Source organism: Carlito syrichta, unplaced genomic scaffold (assembly GCF_000164805.1).
Source record: "Carlito syrichta isolate Samal-C Ts95f unplaced genomic scaffold, Tarsius_syrichta-2.0.1 Scaffold308121, whole genome shotgun sequence".
NCBI lineage: Eukaryota > Metazoa > Chordata > Mammalia > Primates > Tarsiidae > Carlito > Carlito syrichta.
The window spans coordinates 227,094-252,308 of NW_007252217.1; the positions used below are offsets into that span (position 1 = coordinate 227,094).

Here is a 25,215-nt window from a genome sequence, read left to right on the forward strand (position 1 = left end):
TATGACATTCACGCTCTCTGAGGCTCAGACTCAAATTAGTGATTTTGAAAACAACTTCTATAACATGATGCTTACCACCATCGCAATTTTTATAAAACCCTGACAAGTTTATCTAGCTTCTGCATGTCTACTTCCAGGGAAAAAAAGACTCAAAAGGCAACTGGCTAAATTGGGACAGCTCTCCACCTCTAAGTATTTCAAATGTTTATGAAGTAATGTTTTGAGCTCACTGCAGAGTTCCACACTTAAAGGTAAGCCCCACCCAATAATCTGATAACCAATTTAGTTCCAAAACATAACTGATATAGGGGAGAACAGTCTCATATTTTGTAGCGTTATGTTATCAAGATATGAGAAAAACCTCAGGACAATAGTACCTATTTTTCTGAAATTAAATAGCAAAGCTCATTCAACTTCTTTATTGTGGAAGACTGGAAATGGGTGTCATTTTTATTCCAAATTTAATATCAAGGTAACATCTCTGATCACCCAGACTAGTAATTCCATAAATAGAAAGTATCTTAGGTTTTGTAAAGAAGGATTTTCTAAATTTAAATACGGCCCCACACAAGAAATTACGTCTGTGAACTCACCATCTCTTCCAATCACCACTAGGATCGTAAGTCTATCAATTTCAGAGGAATTTGACTTTCTGAAAAACCATTTACCTTTCATGGTCCTCCAAAGCCAGTATCCATGGCTTAAAGAGCTGGATAATGACTGAATGAAGGGTCCTCAGCACTAAAACAAAGCAACACATTTAGAAACAAAAACAAGTTCATCCTTTGAGAACGGCATTGATAAAATAACACAGAAAACCCACTTTTTGTCTGTATACAAATAAACCTATGTCAATACACAAACAACATGCTGTAACTAGGCATGTGCTACAGTAGAATTTCTCTGAACTGAGGAATTTTTATTACAACACAACATCATGGATAATTTTATAACATTCACGTTAAGACAAATGCATAAATATTCAGAGCCTTTTCCTTAGTAAAAAGAAAGAAAACCTCTGTCTTTACACACACCCTGTAAAGGTGGGGTAGAGACAAGCTGCAGCAAGCAGCCTGTGCCTACAGCGTGACAAATGCAAGCATGGTACAGGTATGGGCTCACGCCCATGCCATATATCTTCAGTTTCCTCTCCTGACATTCGATAGACATCTCTTCATGGTTCTACTTAAATCCCTCCTAATGGAAGCCTGGAACATAGAGCCTCACGCTGCGCTCAAAGTGCATCACCTGTTTTGCTGCTGGCAGATGGATCCTGGGCTAAGCAGGTAATTTCTGAGTCAATCAGCCTTCTCACAAGATAGCCCAAGAACGTCTTCACATCAACCATGTAAGGACTCCATTTTGAGAATAAACCAAAGCTTCTGAAATCCAACTTGGATAATCGAAGCTTATAAAAGAAGTCTGAAAGCCACTGTATAGTTTCCATCACCTGAAAGAGATGACCAGTTAAAAAATGTTCCATGTCTACCTTAGCAGAGCAGTATGGTACCTTGTGAGGGGGCGTGGCAGGTCTTTTATAACAGAGTTGCAAAGCTATGAAGCCTGTGAACGGCAAATCAGTGTGTTCAAAGTTTTCAAAAGCAGTAGAATCATTATCTCAAGTAAGTTCTCATATGAACTCGTATCAGACAGAACTAGTAGAACCAAGAGCTCTGTGGGACTCTCCACCACGGATGCCTGACCAGGGGTCCCAGATAGGCTAAGGGACAGGAAAGGTTTATGCGGGAGCACCTGCACTCGCCCTGGACAGACAGGAAAGAGCTGAGCTCAGGGGCATCAGTGAAGTGATTGTGCACCGGGGTCAGGGGGGAAGCAAGGCCCAGCAACGAGATACACAGGCTCTTACAAATAACACACAAGTGTTCCAGCTGTTACAAGTTGCCGGGAATGGAAAGGAAGCGAGCAGAGGGAGAGCAAAGCTGCACCTGCTTGTCCGACAGAAGCGCATCCAAAGGGCCTTGGAGCACGGCACTCTCGGCAGAGGCTGCTCCCTGCTGGCAGCTCAAGGCACAGCAGCCCAGTGCTCTCAGAGTGGCCTTCCAGCACTCAGGGCTCAGCAGCTGCTCAGCGGAGCCTGTGGGCGAAACAGAGGGTGAGTCGGCATCTGTCCCCAAGGGACTTTTCCAACTTGAATCCAAAGAAATAATAATTAAGTAAAAATCCAGAACAAATACACGGGGACACTTGGGGTAAAGGGACCTAAACAGAGAGAGCCTCTGGAAAGAATGAGTGTCCACATGCTGGACTGTCCTCGTGCCTGGTGGGCCTGCTGGCAGTGAGCGTGGTTGAAGCCAGCAGGGTTGGGCTGGGTGGGGGACTCCACCACCCACCTGGCCGGGGAATGGGGAAGGTGCCCTTCTCCTGGCTGGAGGGTATGAGAGAGACAGTGACAGGACAGGGGAGATGGGAAATAGAAGGCAACACTGAACGAGCCCCCTGCTGGCCCTAATTCCACTCCTCAAAGAGCTGAAATCTGAGCCATGCCCAGAGGCATGGAGAACAGTGGAGTCCACCAGCCCATGTCTACAACAGTCCTGAGAGTAGGAATAGCATATCATGGAGGGCTTCCACCCAGAGGGATCATTAAAACCAAAGGAAAAACACAGGTTCACAGGAACGGTCTGAGGAACTGCAATATGTCACATGTGAGGTACTTAGGGGACAGGGCTGGGTCCAGTGGCCATGGTGGTCTGGGTCTTAGGATGGTGGTCTGGAACTAGCTGTGGGAGCCATGCACACCTTGAAGATGGCAGCGAGGCCGGAGCCCAGCAGGCTCCCCTCGAGAACACAGATGTAGTAGAGAGAGGGCAATGGGCAGCACTGAGCACAACATGAGAGCTGGGGAGGAAAGGACACTGAGAGCTCTGTGGGGCTGCAGGGCAAGGATCTGAGGAGTGTGGCGCATTACTCTTAAACCTGTGCTGAATGACTTTTCCTGACAAGGAGATGCAAATTATGGTAGTCTCATAAACAGTTTATAATCACTTAAAAAGGTTTCAGGGGAAAACCCACAATACACACTTGTTCAAATTTGGAAAGTGGAGAACAATAACTAGCTATGCACATTTTCATGACTAGGTGTACAAATCCATTTCTCTACCACTATTCTCCACCCAGTTCACAACTCAGCTCTGCGGGGAACAATGAAAGCTTGCAGTGTCTTGAAAATGAGAGACATGCACCTCACGATCCTTCAGGTGGTCCATACCCTGAGTCACAATTCTGTTCTACAATTCTATTAAGAAACACAAACACTTGGTATAAAGCAAAATTGAGTTTCCCATGACCTCTATAGCCAGTATAAAGTTGGCATAGAAAAAGGAAATACTATCTCAATTTATCAAATTTCAATAAAATGACTGCCTAGCGAAATTCCAGAACTCAAAATGCCTCCACCATTTGTCTCCTCTATGGTCTAAAACTCTTGTCTCCTCTATGTCTAAACCTCCTGTGGAAAACTGCCGGGGGCAGGGATGGTGGGATGTGGAAACTCTCCCGCTGCCCTTTCCCCTGGCAAATGCAAACACAGTCCATTTTATATATGACACAATTCATTTGCCTCTTGCAAAAAGCAAAAGGAAAAAATTTGAAGGAAAAAACCCGAAAATGTACCCACTATCTGGATCTTCAGGAAAACAACTGACATATTCAACTTACTGTAAAGGAGCAACCTTCTTCCCCTGCCAGATGGCATCTATGGAGCAAGCAGGTACCTCCCACCCAGTTCCACTTCAGGACAGCTGCAAAGTCAAGGTGCAGAGGTGGATGTCTGACTGTGGGCTCTGGGTGCTACCTTGCCAGTCAGAGCCCATTCTAACATTCACAACAGTAACCGGCCAATTTTACAGATAATAGCTTTTTGGGCGTGGTTCATCAAGCCTCTTAGGTGACAACAAGTGAGTCTAAATTCCTGTGCCTAGATTATTTCTACATTTTTTAATGGCATCTATTGAAGGGGAAATGTGATGTTAAATATTCACTGAGATCTAGTTAGTCACAATTAAGTGAAGATACTTACTCTGCATCAGTAGCCTGAGAATGTCACTGTACTGGTCAGGGAACTGGTAGAGAAGAAGGTAAGTCCAGTGCTTACAGAAAAGATTAAATGGCATCAAAATATCCTCATCTGGTTCAAGGCCCCAGGCAGTAAGTGCCAAGTGAATGGACTCCAGGAGCCTGGTACGATCAGACAGAGGAGGTTTAGTGGCGTTTAACCATTGCTTAAGATCGAACTAAAAAGAAAAAGAAACAAGAACCAGTTTTATTTACACTCGAAAATCAACTTAAGTAGAGAGAGGTATGTGCAAATTTCACTTAAAAGTCACAGATTGCCCAGCATTTCACAAACTCAGAAAGTGAATGTACACACGAGTGCACAGAGGCGTGGGACAGTCCCCAGTGCACTGCACCAGTGTGCATCCACTGTCACTTCATACTCTGGGACCACAGGGGCAGCATTTCCTAAGCTCTGTTAACATCTTCCTGACCATTCATTATGACTTCATGATTTTACTATATTCCTGAAAGGCCCACACATTTCCAGCTGTCTTACTATTGTCAGCTTCCTCTGCAAGTCCCAGACCAGAACTCCGCAGATCTCCTTCTCTGGTCATGGACCACAGGCAGTCAATACATGGAAGTCTCAAGGTAACAGCCATGTTTCTGTGTCTGTGTCATTTCCCACCTCTGCTGATAAAAACTCAGGTTGCTCAGCCAGGCTTGGTGGCTCAGGCTGTAATCCTGTGCTTTGGGAGGTTGAGGTGAGTGGATTGCCTGAACCCGCGGGTTTGAGACCCGCCTGGGCAACTTGGCAAAACCTCATCTCTACAATAAAAATCAAAAAATCAGTCGGGCGTGGTAGCATGCGCCTGTAGTTCCAGCTACTTGGAAGGCTGAGGTGGAAGGATCGCCGGAGCCCAGCAGGTCGAGGCTGTGGTGGCCAGGAACGGCCACTGCACTCCAGTCTGGGCGACAGAGTGAGACTCCAACTCAAAACAAAAAAACAAAAACAAAAAAAACTCAGGCTGTTGATACTACCTTCCAAAATCCCAAACTATAAAACATGCTCTCCTCCACTGTAGACTGGTATCAGTCTCTAGACCCTAAAAACGCCCAGGTAGCCTTGATTCATAGATGTCAGAGGAAGACAACTGAAGGCAAATAGTTAAGGCCCTGACATTCTCAAGCACTTAAGTAAATTTACTGCCTTAGTGTAACAGAGTTAACGTTCTATTCAGAATGAAGACACAGGAAATGTGCTTACATTTGCCTTATTCTAAATATGAGAGACTCTGACATATTATAAAACTCTTTTATGAATCATAATTTTGGCATAAATTCAGGATAAATTTAAAAGAATGTACTAAACTACTCTTATGACTATTTTCAAAACTGTACTAAGTTTTTAAAAAAGAGCTTGGGAACTATGTCCTTTTTATATTGTGTGAAGACAGATGACATCTGACCCAACAAAACCAACGCCCCACCATCCCAAGAAGAAGCTGTGGGGTTGGGCTGCTTGAAAGCTGTGCAAGACGTGAAAGAGGCCTCTAGGCCTACTGTCACCTGGAAGGAAACTCCAGAGGTTCTTCCATTTCTGTGGAATGGACAATGACAACCGTGTCTACTTTCAACAATAACACCAGGAGAGGATTACATCTCACCTTGGTCAGCAGCATGAAAATCATGTCACTGTTGTCCTCACATAGAAACTTCACCACCTTCTCATACAGCTGTATGAACTCTGTGGGTGCAGCATTAGGAGTAAAGAAGGGAGACAGGAGGGAGCAGAGCCTTCTGTTCTTCAAAATGGTCTGAAGCACTTTTTTGCACTCTGATTTAGTGCCACTGATAAACACCTTGAAAAAATTAAAAGAGACAATGAGGCCGAGTGTGGTAGCTCACACCTATAATCCCAGCACTTTGGGAGGCTGAGGCAGGAGGACTGCTTGAGCTCACGAGTTTAAGAATGGCCTGGGAAATATAGTGAGACGTCATCTCTACAAATCAAATAAAATAAATTAGCCAGCTACTCGGGAGGCTGAGGCGGGAGGATCACCTGAGCCCAGGAGGTCAAGACTACAGTGAGCAGTGATGGTGCCACTACACCCCAGCCTGAGTAACACAGCAAGACCCCAACTCATTAAAAAAAAAAAAACAAAAGAGACAATGCCACCAAATTCTCTCCTCTCAACCCTTTAAGCAACTAAGTTTTAAGAGGTATCAAATGAGGTGAACAGAATTTTTTCTAAGTGAAAATATGAAAAAAATCAAAAGATAGATAGCTAAAAACCAACATAGAGATGGCTATTTCTTCCAATGTAGGTGATAGTAAAAATTCTGAATAATCCATTAATCATAATTGGACAAGCCTTATGAAGAAAATTGAGTTAACTGCACTACAAAATATTTAAGAGATTAAAATACTGTAATATGAATGCAGAAATGTGTAGTATGCCTACCATGATTACTAAGTACCAAGGGTGCTGCTTGCACTATGTCAAGAAAACAAAACTTCCAGATTATAGATTTTACTGAGACATGTGTTTAATACCTTTCAAAAGCTTACTTTTGCAATTAACCTATACTCAGGGTAACATCATCTTGCTTTAACTTGTTTCTAATGTTAAAATGTACTAGAACATAAGTGAATATTTAAATAATCTCAGGGGCAGAAAGGCTTTGATAAGGCTGATCACAGGTAGAAATAATAAAAGAACAAGACAGAGTTGCATATATTCAAATTTTAACTTCTATAAGGCAAAAAGCAACATAATTTTGATTTTAATGACAATCTAGAAAAATGTATTTATAACACATTTCAGATGCCAGGTTAAAGGAGCTCTTTCAAAGCAATCAGAAAACAAGAAAGTCTAACAAAAAATGTGCAAAAGACAACAACCAGCAATTCATAAAAATTTATATAAATGACCAAAAAACATATGAAAAGACATATACTGTGGCAGAGAGGGGCTGATAACAGTTAAAAATATTCCTTTAAAAATCAATCTGCAGCCGGGCTCGGTGGCTCAGCCTGTAATCCCGCGCCTTGGGAGGCTGAGGTGAGTGGATTGCCTGAGCCCGCGGGTTTGACACCCGCCTGGGCAACTTGGCGAGACCTCATCTCTACAATAAATCAAAAAATTAGCTGGGCGTGGCAGCACATGCCTGTAATTCCAGCTACCTGGAAGGCTGAGGCGGAAGGACTGCCAGAGCCCAGGAGGTCGAGGCTGCAGTGGCCGGGAGCGGTCACGGCACTCCAATCTGGGCAACAGAGTGAGACTCCAACTCAAAAAAAAAAAAATCAATCTGCAAGCTCCAGGCTTGCTAGATAATGAGATGTGAGAAAATCAAATAGCCAAAGGTCGCTTTCCTAAAAATGCAAAATAGTAATCCATTCACAACTTTACCCCCCACATCCTCTCTTTGTAAAGTCATCGGTTTACAACCCCTGCTTGCCACGTGTACCCTGAAGACAATTTGTTCTTTGAAAATCTGGTTTCACTAAATCTATACCCCCTCCCTTACCTAAACTAACAGATAAAACCCCTCTCTTTCTCCGGGTTGCTCAGCCTTGGAGCATTAGCCCACTGAGTCGCGCCAGCACTAATAAACCGCTGCTTCCTAAGACAGCCTTGGTGTCACGGTCTGTTTTCCCGCAATGTTCCCACAACAATACAACTTCACAAGTACCAAAGAAACACAAATTAAAATAATAACAAAATAGCACTTTCCTTATTAGATTAGCAAAACTTTAAAAGAATGATCATTCCTAATGTTGGTTATGATAAAGAGAATAATGAACTCAACACTGCTGTGACAGCATCAACAGATGCAAACCTCCCAGGGAGAGCAGCAACAACATACACCAGATGCTGTGCAGAATACACCACCCACACAACACAGAGCAAAGCCTCTGACACAGTATCACACTTCTAGAAACTATCCTAAAGACAACAGCCAACATGTTCACAAAAAAGGCTCACTTACCTCAGCCTTATTGTAGCAAAAAGAGCACTGGCTCCATATACTATGATGCGTCTATATCACAGAACACTCACAGACGTCTGATGTCATGATGTGGGGCTATATTTATTAACACATAATAATGTCTCGAAGATGTGTTTAAATGAAAAAGGGGGTTACAAAACAGCATGTGCTTATTTGTAAGTGTGCAACTGTATCTATTTATCGATATATATGTAGAAATGAAATATGTTTACATATACACACACATTAATACATATACATACACAAGACAAACTATGATGACATATTAGCTATGTAATCAGTACCTCTAGGTAATTAGGATTGTGAGAAATTTTTGTTCTTTATACCTTCTATAATGTCTGCATTGCTTATAATAAACATGGATTAATTTTATGATAAGGAAAAATAACTTGGAAAAACATAGACTGCAATATCTTTTCAGCATTACTTCCTTATAAGCATCCAATAAGTACACATTTAAGTGAACCTGGGTACAAGGCCAAGGTTAATTAGTGCTTACATACTCTTCACAAAAGAGGCTTTCCTTTCTTTTATGATACATTTCACAAATCATCATGGATGCATGGCCCTTACCCTTGTTAAATAGTCGCTATTCAACTGCAAGTCAAAAAGATAAAATGTTGCCCGAGTCTAGTAACTGGGAGGCAGCTGTGGCAAGGCAGAGCAAGTACCGGGTGTTGTCAGAAGCCCTGGAATCTCGACTCTGCTTCAGCACTCACCAGTTACATGTTCTGGGCCAGACACTTAGTCTTCTGGAGTCCACTATTCTCATATTTAAGATGGGAATAACGACCACACAGTCACTTGAAGATGAAATAAAGAACCGGTAATATTACTGTTAACAGCACCAATAATATATGAGTGAATCCAATGTCTCCCCAGAGTTTCAAATATGAATTATTTAATATCTCCTGTATGCAAAGCGAAAGTCTACACCAACAATTCTAATCACATCTTGAGAAGCCAACAATTCCAAGGAGCTTCTGATTGAGGTAAGACTCTGAACCTGCAATATTAGTCTGACGTCAATCTCAATCTCTAATGAAGACATTGTAGGGACTTGCTTCATCTGAACAAGGCTGGAAATACAGAATAACCTTACCTGTCCCAAGATCTCAATGCATGAAGTAAAGAACTGCCTTGTGGGGGGATGGCGCTGCGTCTCATCGCTGACATAATCCACAACAGTGAAGAAAAGGCTTATGCCAACCTTCTGAATCCCAGGTGTAGGCTGCAACTTATAGGCATTCACTAAGGCCCTGTGGGTAAGATCATGGTCTATAGTAAAAAAAAAATTCATTTTCACAAGGATTTCTGTGACACCCTACATTTCTCAGGCAATATTCTTAAGAGTCCTCAGAGTCCCCTACAAATGTCACTTTAGGAATATTTCTTGGGGTAAATATGTACCTTCCAACTTTACTCAACAACAGATTTTCAATATACAGCAATGATTTTAAGTTCTCCTAGGAGAAAAAAATCTGCTGTATTATAAGGACTAACATTCTTATCCTTATTAAAATTTTTCATATTTTGCATATAACTCATAATTTATTAACTTTTTGTATTATTTATATAATATACATCTTTAAACATAAGAACCCTGATTTCTCCAAATTTTAAAATCCAAAACATTGACTGAGGTTGAGGAAAAGATTTTGATATAGAATAAGATTCTAAGATAAAGCTATCCCTTCTAATTCTCACACCTTTTTAAGTTCCTTTCCCAGTAGATGAAGGCGTGACCTCTTTTTTGCCTGGTCTCCTTCTCCCTCCCAAGTCCCCCATTCCAACTCATGGAAGGACTCCATGTCCACCACACACCATCCCACTCTATGGAGGGGAGCAGCTGCTGGTCCTAAAGTCAAAAGCAGAGAGTCAACCTCAACCTCCCACGTCGTGGCCTGGTAGCTTTGGAAGAAGATGGTGAGAGTTCACCACAATGAGAACCAAGAGAAAACAATGAGGGCCAAGTGCAAGTGAGCAACTACACTTGAGCCCTAATCTCCGAAGCAACTGTGCTGTGAACTTCAATAATCTGAGTTGGTAATAATGATGTCCTGGGTAAATGCAACTTGGACATAAAACTTAAGAACTAAGTCTCTCTGTGATTGGATTCCAAGGCACTGCGTCATCTCATAATTCAGGGTCAGCAAGCTTTTTCTGTAAAGGGCCAGATAGCATATACTTTTTGCTCTGTGGCCATAATGTCTCTGTTACCACCACTCAACTCTGCTGAGGCAGCATAAAAGCCATAGATGCTATCAATAAATGGGGATGGCTGTGTTCCAATAAAACTTTATTTATAAAAATAGGCAGCAGGACAGATCTGGCCTGAAGGCCATAGTTTGCCAATCTCTGTACTAATTTAATGGGGGAGAAGGAACAAGGGACAGAGCAGTATGTGATTCCTGTTAATGATAACAGAACAGTATTTTAAGTGCAGTGCCCTCAAAACTTACGTAATCAAGTTTTCTGCATGCACAGCAGCTTCCACAACATGAAGTGATGGTGGCTTGGTGGCTTCCACCTGCAACTGCTTCACTTCCTTCCGAAGAACATGAAGCTGCTGGCTCACTGCTTCACTCTTGTGCATGCCTTCAAACTGACAAAACCACAGTGGTCACGACTTCCTTCCCCACATGCTTCTACAACAGATATCTTATGACAAATACACTGGACATACAATGAAGAGAATGCTGCTACAATTCATATTATAATTCAACTCAAAACTCCCAGTCAAAGTTGAAAGGTATGAGAAAAATTTGTCAAAACACTATTCAAGAATCTCAGGTTTTCCATGAAGAACCAAACTTAAATAGAATGACTATCATATACAAACAGCAAAATGGATCTCTATCTTTGGTCGCCTTGTAAACTGATATGGCCTTGAATTAATTTGTCAGTGGTTCAAAGTCTTGCATAGGGTACGTTCTATTTCATTTGTATTGTGAACTGCTCAAATCCTCATCAGAAACAGGCCCGTGTCTTCTTCCACCGAGGCTTCTCTTGAAGCACATCCAGCATATTCTCTGTCCATCCCGCCTCCCTGACTGTAACCTAACACACATGACTCTCAATGCAAAACACGGGGCCATGTGCACACCAGCACAAGAAGAGGATGACACAGATGCTGTTAACAAAATACGTGCCATTTTGAAAGAAAAAAATATATATATAACTATAAAACAACCAAAAAGATAGGATAAAATGTGGGAAAGTACCCAAATTAACTGTATGCCTAGGAGAGAACTGGCTAACTCAGGGTTCCTGAAAACTGATCTTTGATAAAATTTTTATTGGCTCTCAGTAAAGATGTTAAAAATAAGGAGCATTTATTGGGCATTTATTATTTTTAAAAAAATTAAATGTATTTCAACTTTAAGTTTACGCCTTTTTTAAGATGATGCCCTTCTTACTTGATGGGATGATTAACACAGCCTTTCCCTAACTGACAGTGACCTACATGACACTGGTTTTGTTTGTTCATCTTTAATGATTTTGTCAGATGTGGACCGAGGCAAAGAAAAGGAGAGGACATCCTAGGCCCAGGCTGCAACACAACACAGAACCAATGGACAGCTGTTGGGGTGGGGAGAAAGAGAGAAAGGCTCTCAGCCAAGCTGATGCCAGGAGCTGGGGCTGAAGGCACACCATGAGGCAGGGAGGAGGCCTGGGACGTAGGCTGGGGAGTCTGGGCCCATCGTGCAGGTTCAGCAGAGAATGCTGGAGAGACAGGAAGTCTGGAAAGCAGGAGTTTAAATCCTACTCTCTTCCAACGGTCTTCCTCAAGCATATGGGAACAGTGGGATCTACATCTTCCCTTGATGCGCACTGATCCGAAGCCAGTCCTCAGCCACCACTGCAATAGTTATGCGTATCCTTTGTAAATAATGTAAATATTGAATTCATAACATTTATGTAACTGAGGCCCTGTGTCCCTTATGCAGCCCAGGGCTATGACCATAAATTCTTTCTCAGAAGTTCTTCAAGGGCAGTGGTCCTATTGATTTCACTTCCATAGAACCCCCTAGCACAGCACAGCTCTGACATCACACTGGGCACCCCTTTTATGATTGTATGATGATAACTTTTTTCTTCAAAACTCACCAATGCTGTATTAAAATCTTTATAAAACTTCTTGTTTTAAAGAAAAAATAAGCTGTATGACATCAAAATGCATGAAAGTGAATACCCAAGAACATACAATTTAACAATAATTAATTTTCACTACTTGAGAAATGAAAAATTTACAAAAGTTAAATTACTTGCATTTAACTCCATAATGAATTAGTAACAACCCAATGTTTAACAGCCTAAATGTGAATATGGTTAGGAGTATGTGCAGTCAATTTTTTTGTCCAGTATGCCACCAACTGCTGGGATTTGTCACTGAGTAGCCTTGGGGGCCTGGAGAGGAAGCAGCCAAACAGAGGGAAGGAATATCTGAGAGGAGGAAGGAGAACTGTGAGTGTGAAGGGACGTGAAAACACAGAGAATATGAGGGCAGCTGAATTGGAAGATGCAGAGATGGAACTAAAACCACTTTGGAGCCCAAACTTTTCTACTGCCACCCATGCAACAGAAACTACTAAAATAAGCCAACTGGCTTAGGAAAGTTTAGACGCTGTCACACAAAAAGAATCCCCAGATTCTTCTGGTTTTCCAGTCTACTTATTTTTGTCCTCTGTTCCCACTACTGTTGAAAGTTTTTTTCTTACTGGCATGGAAGTGAAAGCTGCTGAACAACTACCAGTCCATAATTACAAGAAGTTGTAGACAATGGAACAAAGCAATGTGGTGGAAGTTCTCCACTTGGGTCCTTTCAAGTAGACAAAGAAATCTGAAAGTTGAACAAGGCACATCCTTCAACAAGTTTTCACAATAATGTGAGGCCCTCAATGGGTCTTTTCCATCTTCCATTTCTAGGAATGAATGCATTTTTCACATGATAATAAATCAGTCCTGGGTCCAGCAAACATGCCCATAACACCAAAGCACAACAAAAGAAACCCAATTATAAATCACCCCCTCTCCCCAGGGACTATCACTGCATTACCGGAGGCTTCCATCAAGAGGGAGACCACAGAAGAAGCACGTCTCACTTCCCATAAAACAGATTTGGCTTTTGTGTACCCCAAACAAGCTACACATAGTTCAAACACTTGCAGTCAGCTGGAAATTTCCAGGACATTCTTTCCCAGAAAAATTATATTAAGTAATAAAATATTTATATAATATAATTTGAAATGTTTATAAAGGAGTCATTAAAAATATTTAGAATATAAAATTATCTCCCATGAAGCTAATTTTTAAAAATCAATCCAAACCATGGATTCTCTAATCACTGAAAAAGAAGGCACTTGCTCACTGATATGAGATTTAACCATGCTGAACATCTTACTCAGAACCACACTGCAAGTCTCCAGAAGTGGCGACACTGAATGGAAACAGCCCAGGTCTTGAATTCAGACAAAGGCAGGTTTGAACCCTAGCCGAGCTATTCCCTAGCTGTGTGACTTTGCCAAGTCTCATGGTGTCTCTGAATCTGCTTTTTCTCAACTATCCTCATTCTGTGACGATTAAGCAGAATAAAGTAAGCAAAGAACCCAGCACAACACCTGGGACAGGAGAGTGCCTGGGACACGCAAGTGATAAGAATTACCATGAGCAGGGCCTGGACAGAAGGTGGCTGCAGCCCAGTTATCCCCACAGCCTTCCAAGATGAAACACCAGCAGGTATTTGCCTACACGTGAAGTCAACAAGTGAGCAGTGTATCATATTTAAGTTGAGATCTGAGTGAAAAGCCATAAAGCTGCTTAAATTAGCCAAGGGTAAGCACAGTCAAAGACTGAACTGCTCACTTCCAGCAGGAAAAAGTCCCAACTCCACTGATGTCTTTCACAGACAAATAATATGTACAAAATTCCTGCAATAGCTACAATCAGGGAAGTTATCTGTGAATTGTGCAGCTCAAGCGAGAGCTGTTCATTCCAACACATCCATCCTGGGGTACTGACCATGCACAGTACTGATGGTGCAAACATGAATAAGACAGGGTCCCTGACCTTGTATGACTCAAAACCTAGTAGACTCACTTATAATACAGATCAAGTTGTAAGGCAACTTCATGAGTGGTATGCTGGTGGCTTTCAGTGGTTCATTAAAGGGCTGTTAAAAGGCACCTATCATGTGCCCAGAGCTGTGCTAGGTGGTACAGGATACAGAAGAGGATGGAAGCCCTACTTCCAAAGAGTTCCGTCTGGCAGGAAGAAAGGGCAAGTGACAGCGACAACACAGAGCACAAGTTGGAGGGAAGGAGGGAACCTCCAGATGGGACCAGAGCGGTCAAGAAAGACCTCGAGGAGAGGTGTGGCCAGAACCAAGCACAGAAGGCTGGGTTGGAGATGAGAGCTGGGTGGGAGACCAAAGCAGTACATGCGCAAGAACAGAGGCATGAACTGCGTGCTGGGTCTGGGCAACAGAGAATCCAAGCAGCTAGAACACAGAACTTTTGGGAAGTAGGAAAGAGGATAAGTGAAGCCTCTAGAAAAAGATCAAGAACAGATTACAAAGAGTCCTAAGGGGGCATATTCCTTCTAGATACTGGAGAGCTGGTGTGGTGCTTTAGCCTGGAAATGGCTGGTGGCAGGATGGAAAATGGGTGAGACAGGGTGAGAGCTGTGAACACGCAGCCTAACAGGTAGTTTTGGGGAGCAGTGAGGGGCCTGCCATGGGCAATGGCATGGAAACAGAGAGGGAATCCATGTAGGACCAGCTCAGGGGCAGGACCAACACGATTTCAAAGCAACTAGATAGAAAGCATACTATGCCCAGGTCTCTATCTGGGTCTCTATCTCTATAAGCAGGTGAGTGGAATTACAGGAAGGGCAGGTTTGGAAGGTAAAGATGGGAATCATTTGGGACCTATAGAGTTTGAGGTTTCTGTGGGACATTCAGGTTGAATACTAAGGAGGCAGGTAGAAATATAGACTTGGAACTCAAGACAGAATTCTGGAAGATCGCCTGGGTCACATGGTAAAAAGACCATCACCATGTGAGTTCCTAATCACTACTCTGAGAATCTACTGGAGGGATAAACCCTCCATAAAATACTGTACATACCCTTCCAGGGGCTTCCCCAACCCTCTAAAGACCATTCACAGACCCAGATTAAGAACTCCAACACAGCTGGTAGGCAGAAAGACACATGCAGGCAGATTCTACGTTTTACATATAAAAGTCACATGACTACCTTTTGCAAGACATACTCTCCCAGTGACAGTTTTATGATGAGGCATAAACATTTGGAACTCATCCTCCCTCTCCTCCATTAACACCTCTTTCCAAAATGAAAGTCATCTACAACCATCCATTGGGTGATGGACAGCTACAGATCCAAGAACACTCTAGGCCAAAAATCAGAGCAAGCTAGTTGACTTGCACAGAGATAATGTCCCAACTTCACAGCAGTTCAGAGTTTCAAGTTCCTTTTACCTTGCTCTGAGATACTAATGAGCAGACAAAAAAGTAATCATCTTATCTTCAATTCCTAGAAGTACCAACCAGCAAATACCTTCTGGGACAGTTTGAATTAGCTTACATATAACTTTCAAGAGAAATCTTACTTAAGCCTCAGACTGTAAACGTTCACATTTTGAATTCCCCTGGTACATCTGCATTATCAGGTTACGGTAGATGCTACTATCGATACTGAATTCCTGGTGCTGTATGCAGGGATTCCCAGGCACCTGACTTTCCCAGATGGAGCTGGAAGTCAGGGCAACAGGCAACGAGGGAGGCTGGCAGGAAACGTTACTATTTCTGGTGAGGTTATGGCCACAAACACAGTCACTTTCGAAATTCTTAGGCTTCTAGGAAAGCTCCCCCTGCCACGTCTGGCCTTTACTATGTTTTTCTCTTTCTTCAAGCAATGTTAGCAACTGCCAATTCTCCTTTTGAGAAAAGCACGAGAATTTTTATGTGTTTGTAGAAGCATTGAAGCCACATTCACATCAATCCTTACCATAAATTATCTTCTTTTTGACCTCCCTCCAATCAAGATGACTTTGAAAGTATTTTAGAAAAGGTGTTTCTTTTTACTTCAGAATTAACAACGCAAAAGATTTTTTAAAATTCAGTTCTATTCTAGTTAAAATGAGGATTTACCAACAAGAAGAGAAAGCTTTGAAACACAACTAAGAGTGAGCAAAATAAATGTTCTCCAATTTCCAAAAGCTAGCAAAAAAGAGCCACTTGTGTGCACATGGATGCTGGAGCTGGCAGTGCCCATGTCCAGCTCTTCTCTCCCAGCCTGGGGACACCAACTTCACTCCCAGATGGAGATGAGTTCAGAGACTCAAGAGTGTGGCCTCACTCGGAGCCAGGACTGCCGCTCCCTGACTGTGGCAACTTAGTGTGAAACTTAACTGCTCTGTGCCTGTTTCTTCATCTGAGAAATAATGACAGTACCCACCTCACAGGGTGGCAACAAGGATAAAAGAAGTTACTAAAGTATTTGGCAGGGTTTGGCACAGAGAAAGTACCGTGACATGCCAGCTTAAGCCAAGCTTCCACTCTGGAGTTCATAACACCCCAGATCCAACTTCCGCCTGTAATGCCAGCACAAGAGGCGGTCCCATCTACAGTCATGCCTTGCACATCTCTCCCTCGTCCACTGACAGGCCCCACCCAACTAAGCTGCCCCCTACGTCTGTCTCAGGGGCTCCCATGTCTGAGGCAGACAGCCAGAGCACCTATGACCGCTCAGTTTCTCCCATGTGAATTCCTACTGCCACCTGCAAACCTCTGAGACAGACTCATGTGGCCCTGACCCCACAGGGACATCATGGCACCTGCATTTTCACAGTCTTTTTAACAGAAACTGGTCTCATATGTTCATTAAATGTAAATGCTCACCATTTCTATACCCAGCACAAAGCTGACCACAGAGAGGTATCCACTAAACTACTATCCAGCAGGACATGGTGGCTCACGCCTGGAATCCCAGCACTTTGGGAGGTGGAGGCGAGAGGATTGCCTGAGTCCACGGGTTCAAGAACAGCCTGGGCCACATGGTAAGACCTCAACTCTATAATAAATTTTTTTTAAAAATTAGCCTGGCATGGTGGCACATGCTTGTGGTTCCAGCTACTTGGAAGGCTGAAGCAGAAGGATTGCCTGAGCCCAGCAGGTAGAGGCTACAGTGGCCATCAGCATGCCATTGCACTCTAGCCTGGGTGACAGAGTGAGACTCTAACTAAAAAAAAACTCCTATCCTCCCTCTCTCTTCACCACACTGCACACATACCACATGTGGGGAATGAATGCCATGAAGAAAAACACTGCTACAAACCCGTTTCTTTTCAAGTTAACAGAGGAAGGGAGAGGTCAAGGGATGTCAAGTTAATAAGTCACATCAACAAGTACTTAAGGTACTACTATGAATTTCCGATTTTATTCCAGATGTAACATTAAATTTTCTATTCTGATTGAGAAAAATTAAAGAAAATTTAACAGATATGACGTTACTTGGCATAAGCCAGTGTCACCAAAATCGCTTAAGGATCAGCAGAAGCTCCTCTCTAAGAATCTTCTCAATGACTGCCGTTCTTGGAATTCCTTTCTGATTATCTGTCTCATAGGACTCACCTGCTGCCTATGAAGATGTGTAATTAGGTCTGCGTGTATGTTTTCACTCCCCCAAAACCATGACATGTTTGGGACACAGGTAATGTGCTATATACTTCTTTTGGTCTTTCTCAGTGATAAGCCAACATTAGGAACTCAACTTAAATTCTGAAGAAATTTAAGCAACCTTACCTGAACCATTACAACTGCAGCTCCTTGGCACTTCTTACCACCACTGCCTCTGCACTCCAAGTGCAGTGTGGTCTGTTCCTCCCGATTCACATACTGCTTGGGAATCGTGTCCAACAACTCCCCATCCAGGGCCACCTGCTGGGATTCCCGCAGGGCTGCAGTTCTGAAATACACATCGGGAGGTAAAGGGAAGTCTTGGGAGAGGCCGGATACACAACAGAGTCTTATGGCCACCCCCAGCCAGCCCTACAGCACAGCAAGACACACAGACTCCATAGTAATAAGACCAAAGGTCTGCGGGCCGAGACTTAGCCGAATCATCCCCGGCAGACAGGTTAAGCAGAAAGCCAAGAAACAAAGGAAAAGCCTCATGGAAAAGTGGGACAATGCGTCAGTTAGAATCAAAGCTCCATTTAAGAGCCCATGTGATAGCAATGATGTTTTTTACCTGGGCCCTTAAGTACACAAGAACAAGTGAGGATTTTATCCTAATTATTCATCCCAAAGGGGTGCCTTCATTATAAATGCCCATGACTTTTTTAGATATTAGAAACTTCAACTGAAACATTAAAGACCAAGAAGCCAGCTGGGCATGTGGGGTGTCAATACGGATAGAACTGTATGTATTATTACATGAATGGGCAGGTGCTTGAATGAGCACCCAACACATATGCAGCAAATGCCTGGACCAAAAACAGCCAAGGACAAACTGCTAATTAACTCACATATGACTTGTAAAACTATGGGTCACTGACTGTTAATACAACAGACTATTCCACACATGCTCCTTCTCACAAGATCGCAAGCTGCGGTCAAAACCTTTAACGGCTGATCATTCTGTGTCTGCCAGGTGAACTTAAGACACTCGATGACTTTCCCACACTTCAATCAAGTGCCTGTGTCAGTTTTTTAAAGACTATGAAGAATTAGTCAGAGCCAGACACAGTGGCTCACGACTGTAATCCCAGCATCTGGGGAAGTGGAGGTGAGAGGATTGTCTGAGTCCAGGGATTCGAGACCAGCCTGGGCAACTTGGCAAGACCTCATCTCTAAAATAAACCAAAAATTAGTTGGGTGTGGTGACGTGTGCCTGCAATTCCAGCTACTTGGAAGGCTGAGGCGGAAGGATTGCCTGAGCCCGGCATGTTGAGGCTGCGGTGGCCATGATTGTGCCACTGCACTCCAGCCTGGGCAACAGAGTGAGACTCCAACTCAAAAAAAAAAAAGGAAATGAAATGAAGAGTTAGAGAGCACAGCAGTGAAGCAGTGACAAAAGAAAGGAAATCTCATTTCGTACTCTTCCAACCACCTTTCAGTGTCAACGTCTCCTCAAGGGAAGCCTAAGAAAACTTTGGCTGGCACCACTGACACTCACAAGTGCCACCACAGGAAATGTGAAATTGACAGTCTGTGAGAATACCACATAATTTCAATGTGAAGTTAAAAGACTTGTCACAATTCGGCTTACTGAGTTAGCCATCTGGGCTGGTCTGGTCAAATTATCCTCACAGTAAAATGCTGATGAGAAAGCCACTCCGGGTCCTAAATCACCCAGGTTGTCAAAGCAGCCACTCCGGAACATGACCCTTGAGGGAGAGTGCTCTCACCTGGCCTGTTGTTGCAACAGATTCAGATCTGTGCACACCAGCTGGGTGGCATCCTTCTGACTCAGTAAAGTGGCTGAGGCAATCACTGGCACGGGAGGCCTCACTGGGTGCAGGGCTAGGGGTGGCTGGGGAGGCTCATGCTTCTGCAAGTTACTCAAAACCCTCTCCTTCGCTGAAAGAAAATGAAGTCGGGTCAACTGAATGATGAGTGAGATAACAGGAGCTCAGAGGCGCCATTCAACAAAATTCCTACCCGCCAAAAGGTGAGAGTCTCACAGCAGTGAAAGAGCTGCAGCTGCAATGTGAAGTCACGACCTAGACAGGACTTGCAGGAAATGCTGAGAAGTCAGTACCTAATGGTAGTATCAAGAGGAGCTTATGAACTGCTCCAAGCCCACTTGAGCTGGATGCCGTCACCAGCTGGTTAACAGATCTGGTGAACAGGCAGGTCTAAGAGGCAGGCAGCCCAGTGAAGAGTACAATGCCATCAGCCAGATAAAAGTCATAGGAATGTGGGAAGGAACGGGCATTAAGGAATATAGCTGGGTCAAGTGTCTGAAACTGGTCTAGGCTTGAATAGGAGGTGAGGAGTAGCAGGAGACAAAATGAATGAAGACATGGTCCTCAGCTCCCTTAGCACTTCTATTTATGGAGTCGAAGAGACCATCAGTCATTTACTTATTCACTCTCTCAACAAATATTTTATAGAGTCCAAATAAGCAGTCCAGTGCTGTACAAAAAAATAAAGATAGATCTGTACCATGAAATTCTGCCCTACAGTGTACATGGTCTCATACAGTTCATCAAATGTAAATGCTCGCCATTTCTATACCCAGCACAAAGCTGACCACAGAGAGCTATCCAATATACTCCAATCCGAGCAGGGTGTGGTGGCTCACGCCTGGAATCCCAGCACTTTGGGTGGTGGAGGTGAGAGGGCTGCCTGAGCCCACGGGTTCGAGAACGGCCTGGGCCACATGGTGAGACCTCAACTCTACAATAAATAAAACAAAATAAATTAGCCAGGCATCGTGGCGCATGCCTATAGTTCCAGCTACTTGGAAGGCTGAGACAGAAGGATCTTCTGCATTCTAGCCTGGGTGAGAGTGAGACTCTGACTCAAAAAATAAATAAATAAATAAAACTCCTATCCTCCCTCCCTCTTCCTTCACCACACTGCACACATACCACATGGCAAGTGGGGAATGAATACCATGAAGAAAAACACTGCTACAAACCCGTTTATTTTCAAGTTAACAGAGGAAGGAAGAGGTCAAGGAATGTCAAGTCAATAAATCACGTCAACAAGTACTTAAGGTACTACTATGAATTTCCGATTTCATTCCAGATGTAACATTCAATTTTCTATTCTGGTTGAGAAAAATTAAAGAAAATTTAACAACTATGACTTTACTTGGCATAAAGAGACTTGTATTGTTTGTTCCCCAAAGAGATGGAACTTGACATTCCAAACAGGCAAGTGCAGCATTGTCCCTTATGGCTGGTGTTTTTCCACCAGAACCACCACCCTCTGCACAGATGTAACAAAGTTGGGTATTCACCACTGGATGAGACTTGTGACTGTGTTAAAGTTCCTTCAAGCAATATTATAGGCCATGACGCTAAAGGAAGACTGGGAGCCCTTTCAAGTCCGATGTAACTTAAAAGAAAAACCAAGAATAATATTGTAAGTACAAAGTAAAAGGAAAAAATTAAATTCAGAGTACATTTAACTGCAATCACCATTCTGGACCACAACTGACAAAAATTTTGAATCCAACGAAATAAATGTAGCTCAAGAAAAAAAAGAACTTGGTGGCACAAAGATGCTGAAGTTAGTTTTTTTTATAATCAACCACAACCACAAGTTCAATCATTCGATAGAATTATCACCTAACTGACTATCATTTGAGAAAAACCTAAACTTACTACTTAGAAATCTAGATCCTCATTTTGTTTATAATTGCAACCAGTACTGATCACCAGGAACAAGGAGTACGATACCAAGTGGTGGGCAGGAGAGCTCTAGAGTCAGGTTGTTCTGCCACACCAGCCATGGGCCCACTGTGTAAGCTGCCTAACCCGGGTATAGCTTGGGCATCTTATCTGCTCCACAGGGATAACCCATGCTGCCTATTGTGAGGACTGAGTTAACAGAGAAAGTACTGGAACAGCGCCTACAACAAGCAAAGGGCTTTACCAATTACTAGCTTAACTCCAAAGAAAACAGTCCACCTCTGAGGGCAGTGTCTAGGCAACAGGGAAGCACTACAAATGGGAAGGCATGAACACAGAGTGTCCAGTGGCCCCAGGTCTGTCCGTACGTTCCTTCTTCCCAGGTAGTAAACTTCCAAGAAGAGAAAAACGAGAATCTACAGTCGGGCTCGGGGTAATTTTCATGCTCTCCTCTAAATATCTTCCTATATTGTTTGATTTTTTTTTTCCCAATGAGTTCAACTAGCTTCTTTTTTTTGAGTAGAAGTCTCACTCCTTTGCCCAAGCTGGAGTGCAGAGGCACGCATGCTCAAGGCCACCCCTGAGTCAACCTTCTGGGCTCCAGTGATCCTTCTGCCTCAGCCTTCTGAGTAGCCAGAACTACAGATGTGCAGTACCACACCCGGCTATTTTTTATTTTTTCTTATAGTAGAGATGAGGTCTCGCCAAGTTGCCCGGGCTAGTCTTGAACCCGCAGGCTCAGGCAATCCACTCGCCTCGGCCTCCCAAAGTGCTGGGATTACAGGCTAAGTCATCTACCTTTTGTATCAGAAAAACATGATTATTATTACAGGAAAAAAGGGTGAGAGGGATGTTGGAGGGAAAAATTTTGGAGCCTTAGACGAGACTATCAGCACCTTCAACTTGCAGATGGAGGCACTGAAGCCCAGGGAGGTTCTTGTTTGTCTCTCTTCACACAACTAACAAGTTGGTTGGTGGAGAAGCTGAAGTAAGAAAGCAATTTCCCTTTCTCTGAATCATTTCAGTGTTCTAGTACAATATATATTATAATATTATTATGCATCCCATATTCTAAAACTATATTCAATAATTAAAATTAATAGAAGACCCCAAATATCAGCACCTTTGTAGGTTAAATGGGCTTTTGTAATCTGGCACAGAAAACGAATTGATAATTTATAACACCGTTTCTCTAGGAAAATGTACTGGGAGAAACAAGCAACTGAAACTTTCAAAGTATGTTCCATTTGTATGGTAAGGGTTCCTGGTACAAAGAAAAAGAGTTTATAAAAGAAAAATACAGCCTTCTGAATTTTAAAACAATTACAATTATGTGTAAAAAAACAATTATGTATAAAGGGCAGCTTTACACATAATTGTGCAAATAAATGGAAAAGTCTTTCCAAAGCATCGTAGGAAAAATGCACACTGGAGGAAGAAGTGTGTAAGCCTCAACCTTCCACGGCTCTGAACCAATCACTCATTCACTCATCCCAGGGGCGGATGCTCAGGGCTCACCCAGCAGGGGATCGGTGAAGTCCAGCTGCACAGACACGCTGCAGGGCGTGGAATGCGACTCGAGCGTGGCCTGCGTCCACAGGCCAACTGTCTCCTGAAACTCATGATATATGCGCTCCATGTTCAAATACTCTACCCACAGATCCTGAAAGGGAACAACAGTATTTCAGCTTCGACAGATGAGTCACATATTCACATATAAAACTATATGTAACTACGAAGTGAACAGTAAGTTTCAACATGAAATGTCTACTCAAAGTTCTCCAGCCTCAGGATAAATCACATTTAAAACGACCACTCAAACAATCTTTGCAGTAATTAGAAAACTTTTCTGACTGTGTGCCATGATTAGAAAAATCATTTTAATAGTCTCACTATAGCTGTATCTCTAAATTATATACATTTACTACTGAGCTAATAAATGAGGCACACTATAAGACATAAGTAAAGAACAGTAAAATTTAAAGAGATAAAAAAATACATATTTTGAAAATAATCAAATTTGAATAAGATCAAGACTCTAAATCCAACTATCAATTTACAGAAAATACAGCGGACAGAAAAACATGTTAAGCTACACAATGAAAATACAACCAGCAAAAGCCAGACTGGGGGACTCTACAGACAGACTTGGTTTCTTCAACAAATAACTTGCAAGGATAAAAGGGTTAAGGGAAGGAGCTGAGATGAAACAGACTTGTAACACAGCAACTAATCACAACCAACACAAAGGACACCTGGTCCACTACCAGGGGCGTGAGGGCCAGTGAAAAGTCCAAGCTTCCCCTGCACTAGCCTACTTATGTAGTTAACACTCACTTGCACCCCACACTCCTATAATAAAATAAAGTTTTACAAAAAAATAAAGTATTTTTTTAATCAACAAATTACAGCATGCAGACCCTGATTCAAACTATGAAAATAAACAAAACTTGTATGACACTTGTGAGACAGCTGGAAATCTGAATACTGACTAGATATTTGACATTAAATTATTGCTGATTTTTTTTAGATGTAAGTGCTATTGGATTATATCCTTTCCATCCTTATCTTTTTAAATTGTTGTGCATCAGATGCTCTGGCATTACCTGAGCACAGTGGAGGTGGAGGTGGATGGCTATGGATGGCACAGACACGGGACACTTGGGGGGGCAGTGCCCATTATACTGTCCCGTCTATTTTTCCATATGATGGAGTCTTTTTGTAAATAAATAAAATGAGAAAAAACTAGACACAGAGGCTGTAACACTTCTTGTCCCACACTCCATGGGCTGCCTTGCATATTCTGAATACCATATTTACCTCACCTTGGCGATCACCATATATTAGAATGGTGGACTGCCTTTAATGATCAACACAAAAGCCAAATATCAATGAACTACTAAAAACTACTTCCAGTTGTAATAGCAAGTGACTGAATATGGACTATGGCTTTGTGAACCATGATTTTCTTTTTTCTGATTTTAAATGTTCTAGAGGCCCAAGGATCATGCTAAACCAAAAAATGTCCCTAACTTCTTAATCAGCACACTGGCTAAAGTCCTGAATCATTATTTCCAAACCAACCCCACAGCACAAGGCGTTCCCTGGCTGGAGGAGGCACTCCAAGGTGTTCTACCTCAGGTGGTGCTCCAAGGCATTTCCTCCCCTAGGAGGTACTCCAAGGCAGTCCCTCTCACCCCCACTCCCACACCCACCCCCGCCCCTGCCCCAGGAGGCGCTCCAAGGCAGCCCTGACCACAACCCTGAGCACTGTGTGCCTAGGCCTGTTCAGCCCCCATCCAGGGCCCTCCGACTGTGTATACACGGCTCCTTCAAACAGGGTCGCTATGTCACCTTCTCTGCCACTGTGCTAAATAACTGCTGACAGAGGCTAAAGTTTAGAGCAAAGCCTGAGACTTCAGATGGGGGAAAAAAACATGTCTTAGAGACTATAAAAAGACAACAACTCTGAATCTAAATTACAGATAGAACAAATGGCAAAGACCAGCTTTAAAAAAGAGAATAAAGCAATTAATTCTGTAGCTCAGGATAAATCTCAGAGAGCCAGGAAAGCTCTGGCTGACTTCTAACCACCGAGAGCCATGGATAAGGACTTGGCTTGGAGTCCAGGGAAGACCCAGCGTAGAGCTGCCTCAAGGACTTTAGGACACGGCGGCCTCATATTTATTGTTTCCATCTCTTGGGCTCTATATTCCCAGCCTTGTTCCTCTGTGCCTTAAATGTGGTTGTTTCCAAGGTTCCTCCTTCCATCCTCTTCTTAATCTTATTCTATTACCT

At 42.9% G+C, this 25,215-nt stretch overlaps 1 protein-coding gene across 1 annotated transcript in view; it reads right to left on the reverse strand.

Moving 5' to 3' along the window:
* Nucleotides 1–25,215, reverse strand: part of EPG5 (ectopic P-granules autophagy protein 5 homolog) — a 109,838-nt gene that overhangs the window by 25,670 nt on the left and 58,953 nt on the right. Inside the window, exons 25-34 of the mRNA XM_008064987.1 lie at nt 22,936–23,080; nt 19,462–19,633; nt 17,855–18,017; nt 10,494–10,636; nt 9,134–9,290; nt 5,685–5,879; nt 4,040–4,253; nt 1,947–2,095; nt 1,249–1,450; nt 669–741 (exon numbers count right to left, since the gene is read on the reverse strand). Coding sequence (XP_008063178.1) covers nt 669–741; nt 1,249–1,450; nt 1,947–2,095; nt 4,040–4,253; nt 5,685–5,879; nt 9,134–9,290; nt 10,494–10,636; nt 17,855–18,017; nt 19,462–19,633; nt 22,936–23,080 — 1,613 coding nt within the window. The remainder of the gene's footprint in view (nt 1–668; nt 742–1,248; nt 1,451–1,946; nt 2,096–4,039; nt 4,254–5,684; nt 5,880–9,133; nt 9,291–10,493; nt 10,637–17,854; nt 18,018–19,461; nt 19,634–22,935; nt 23,081–25,215) is intronic.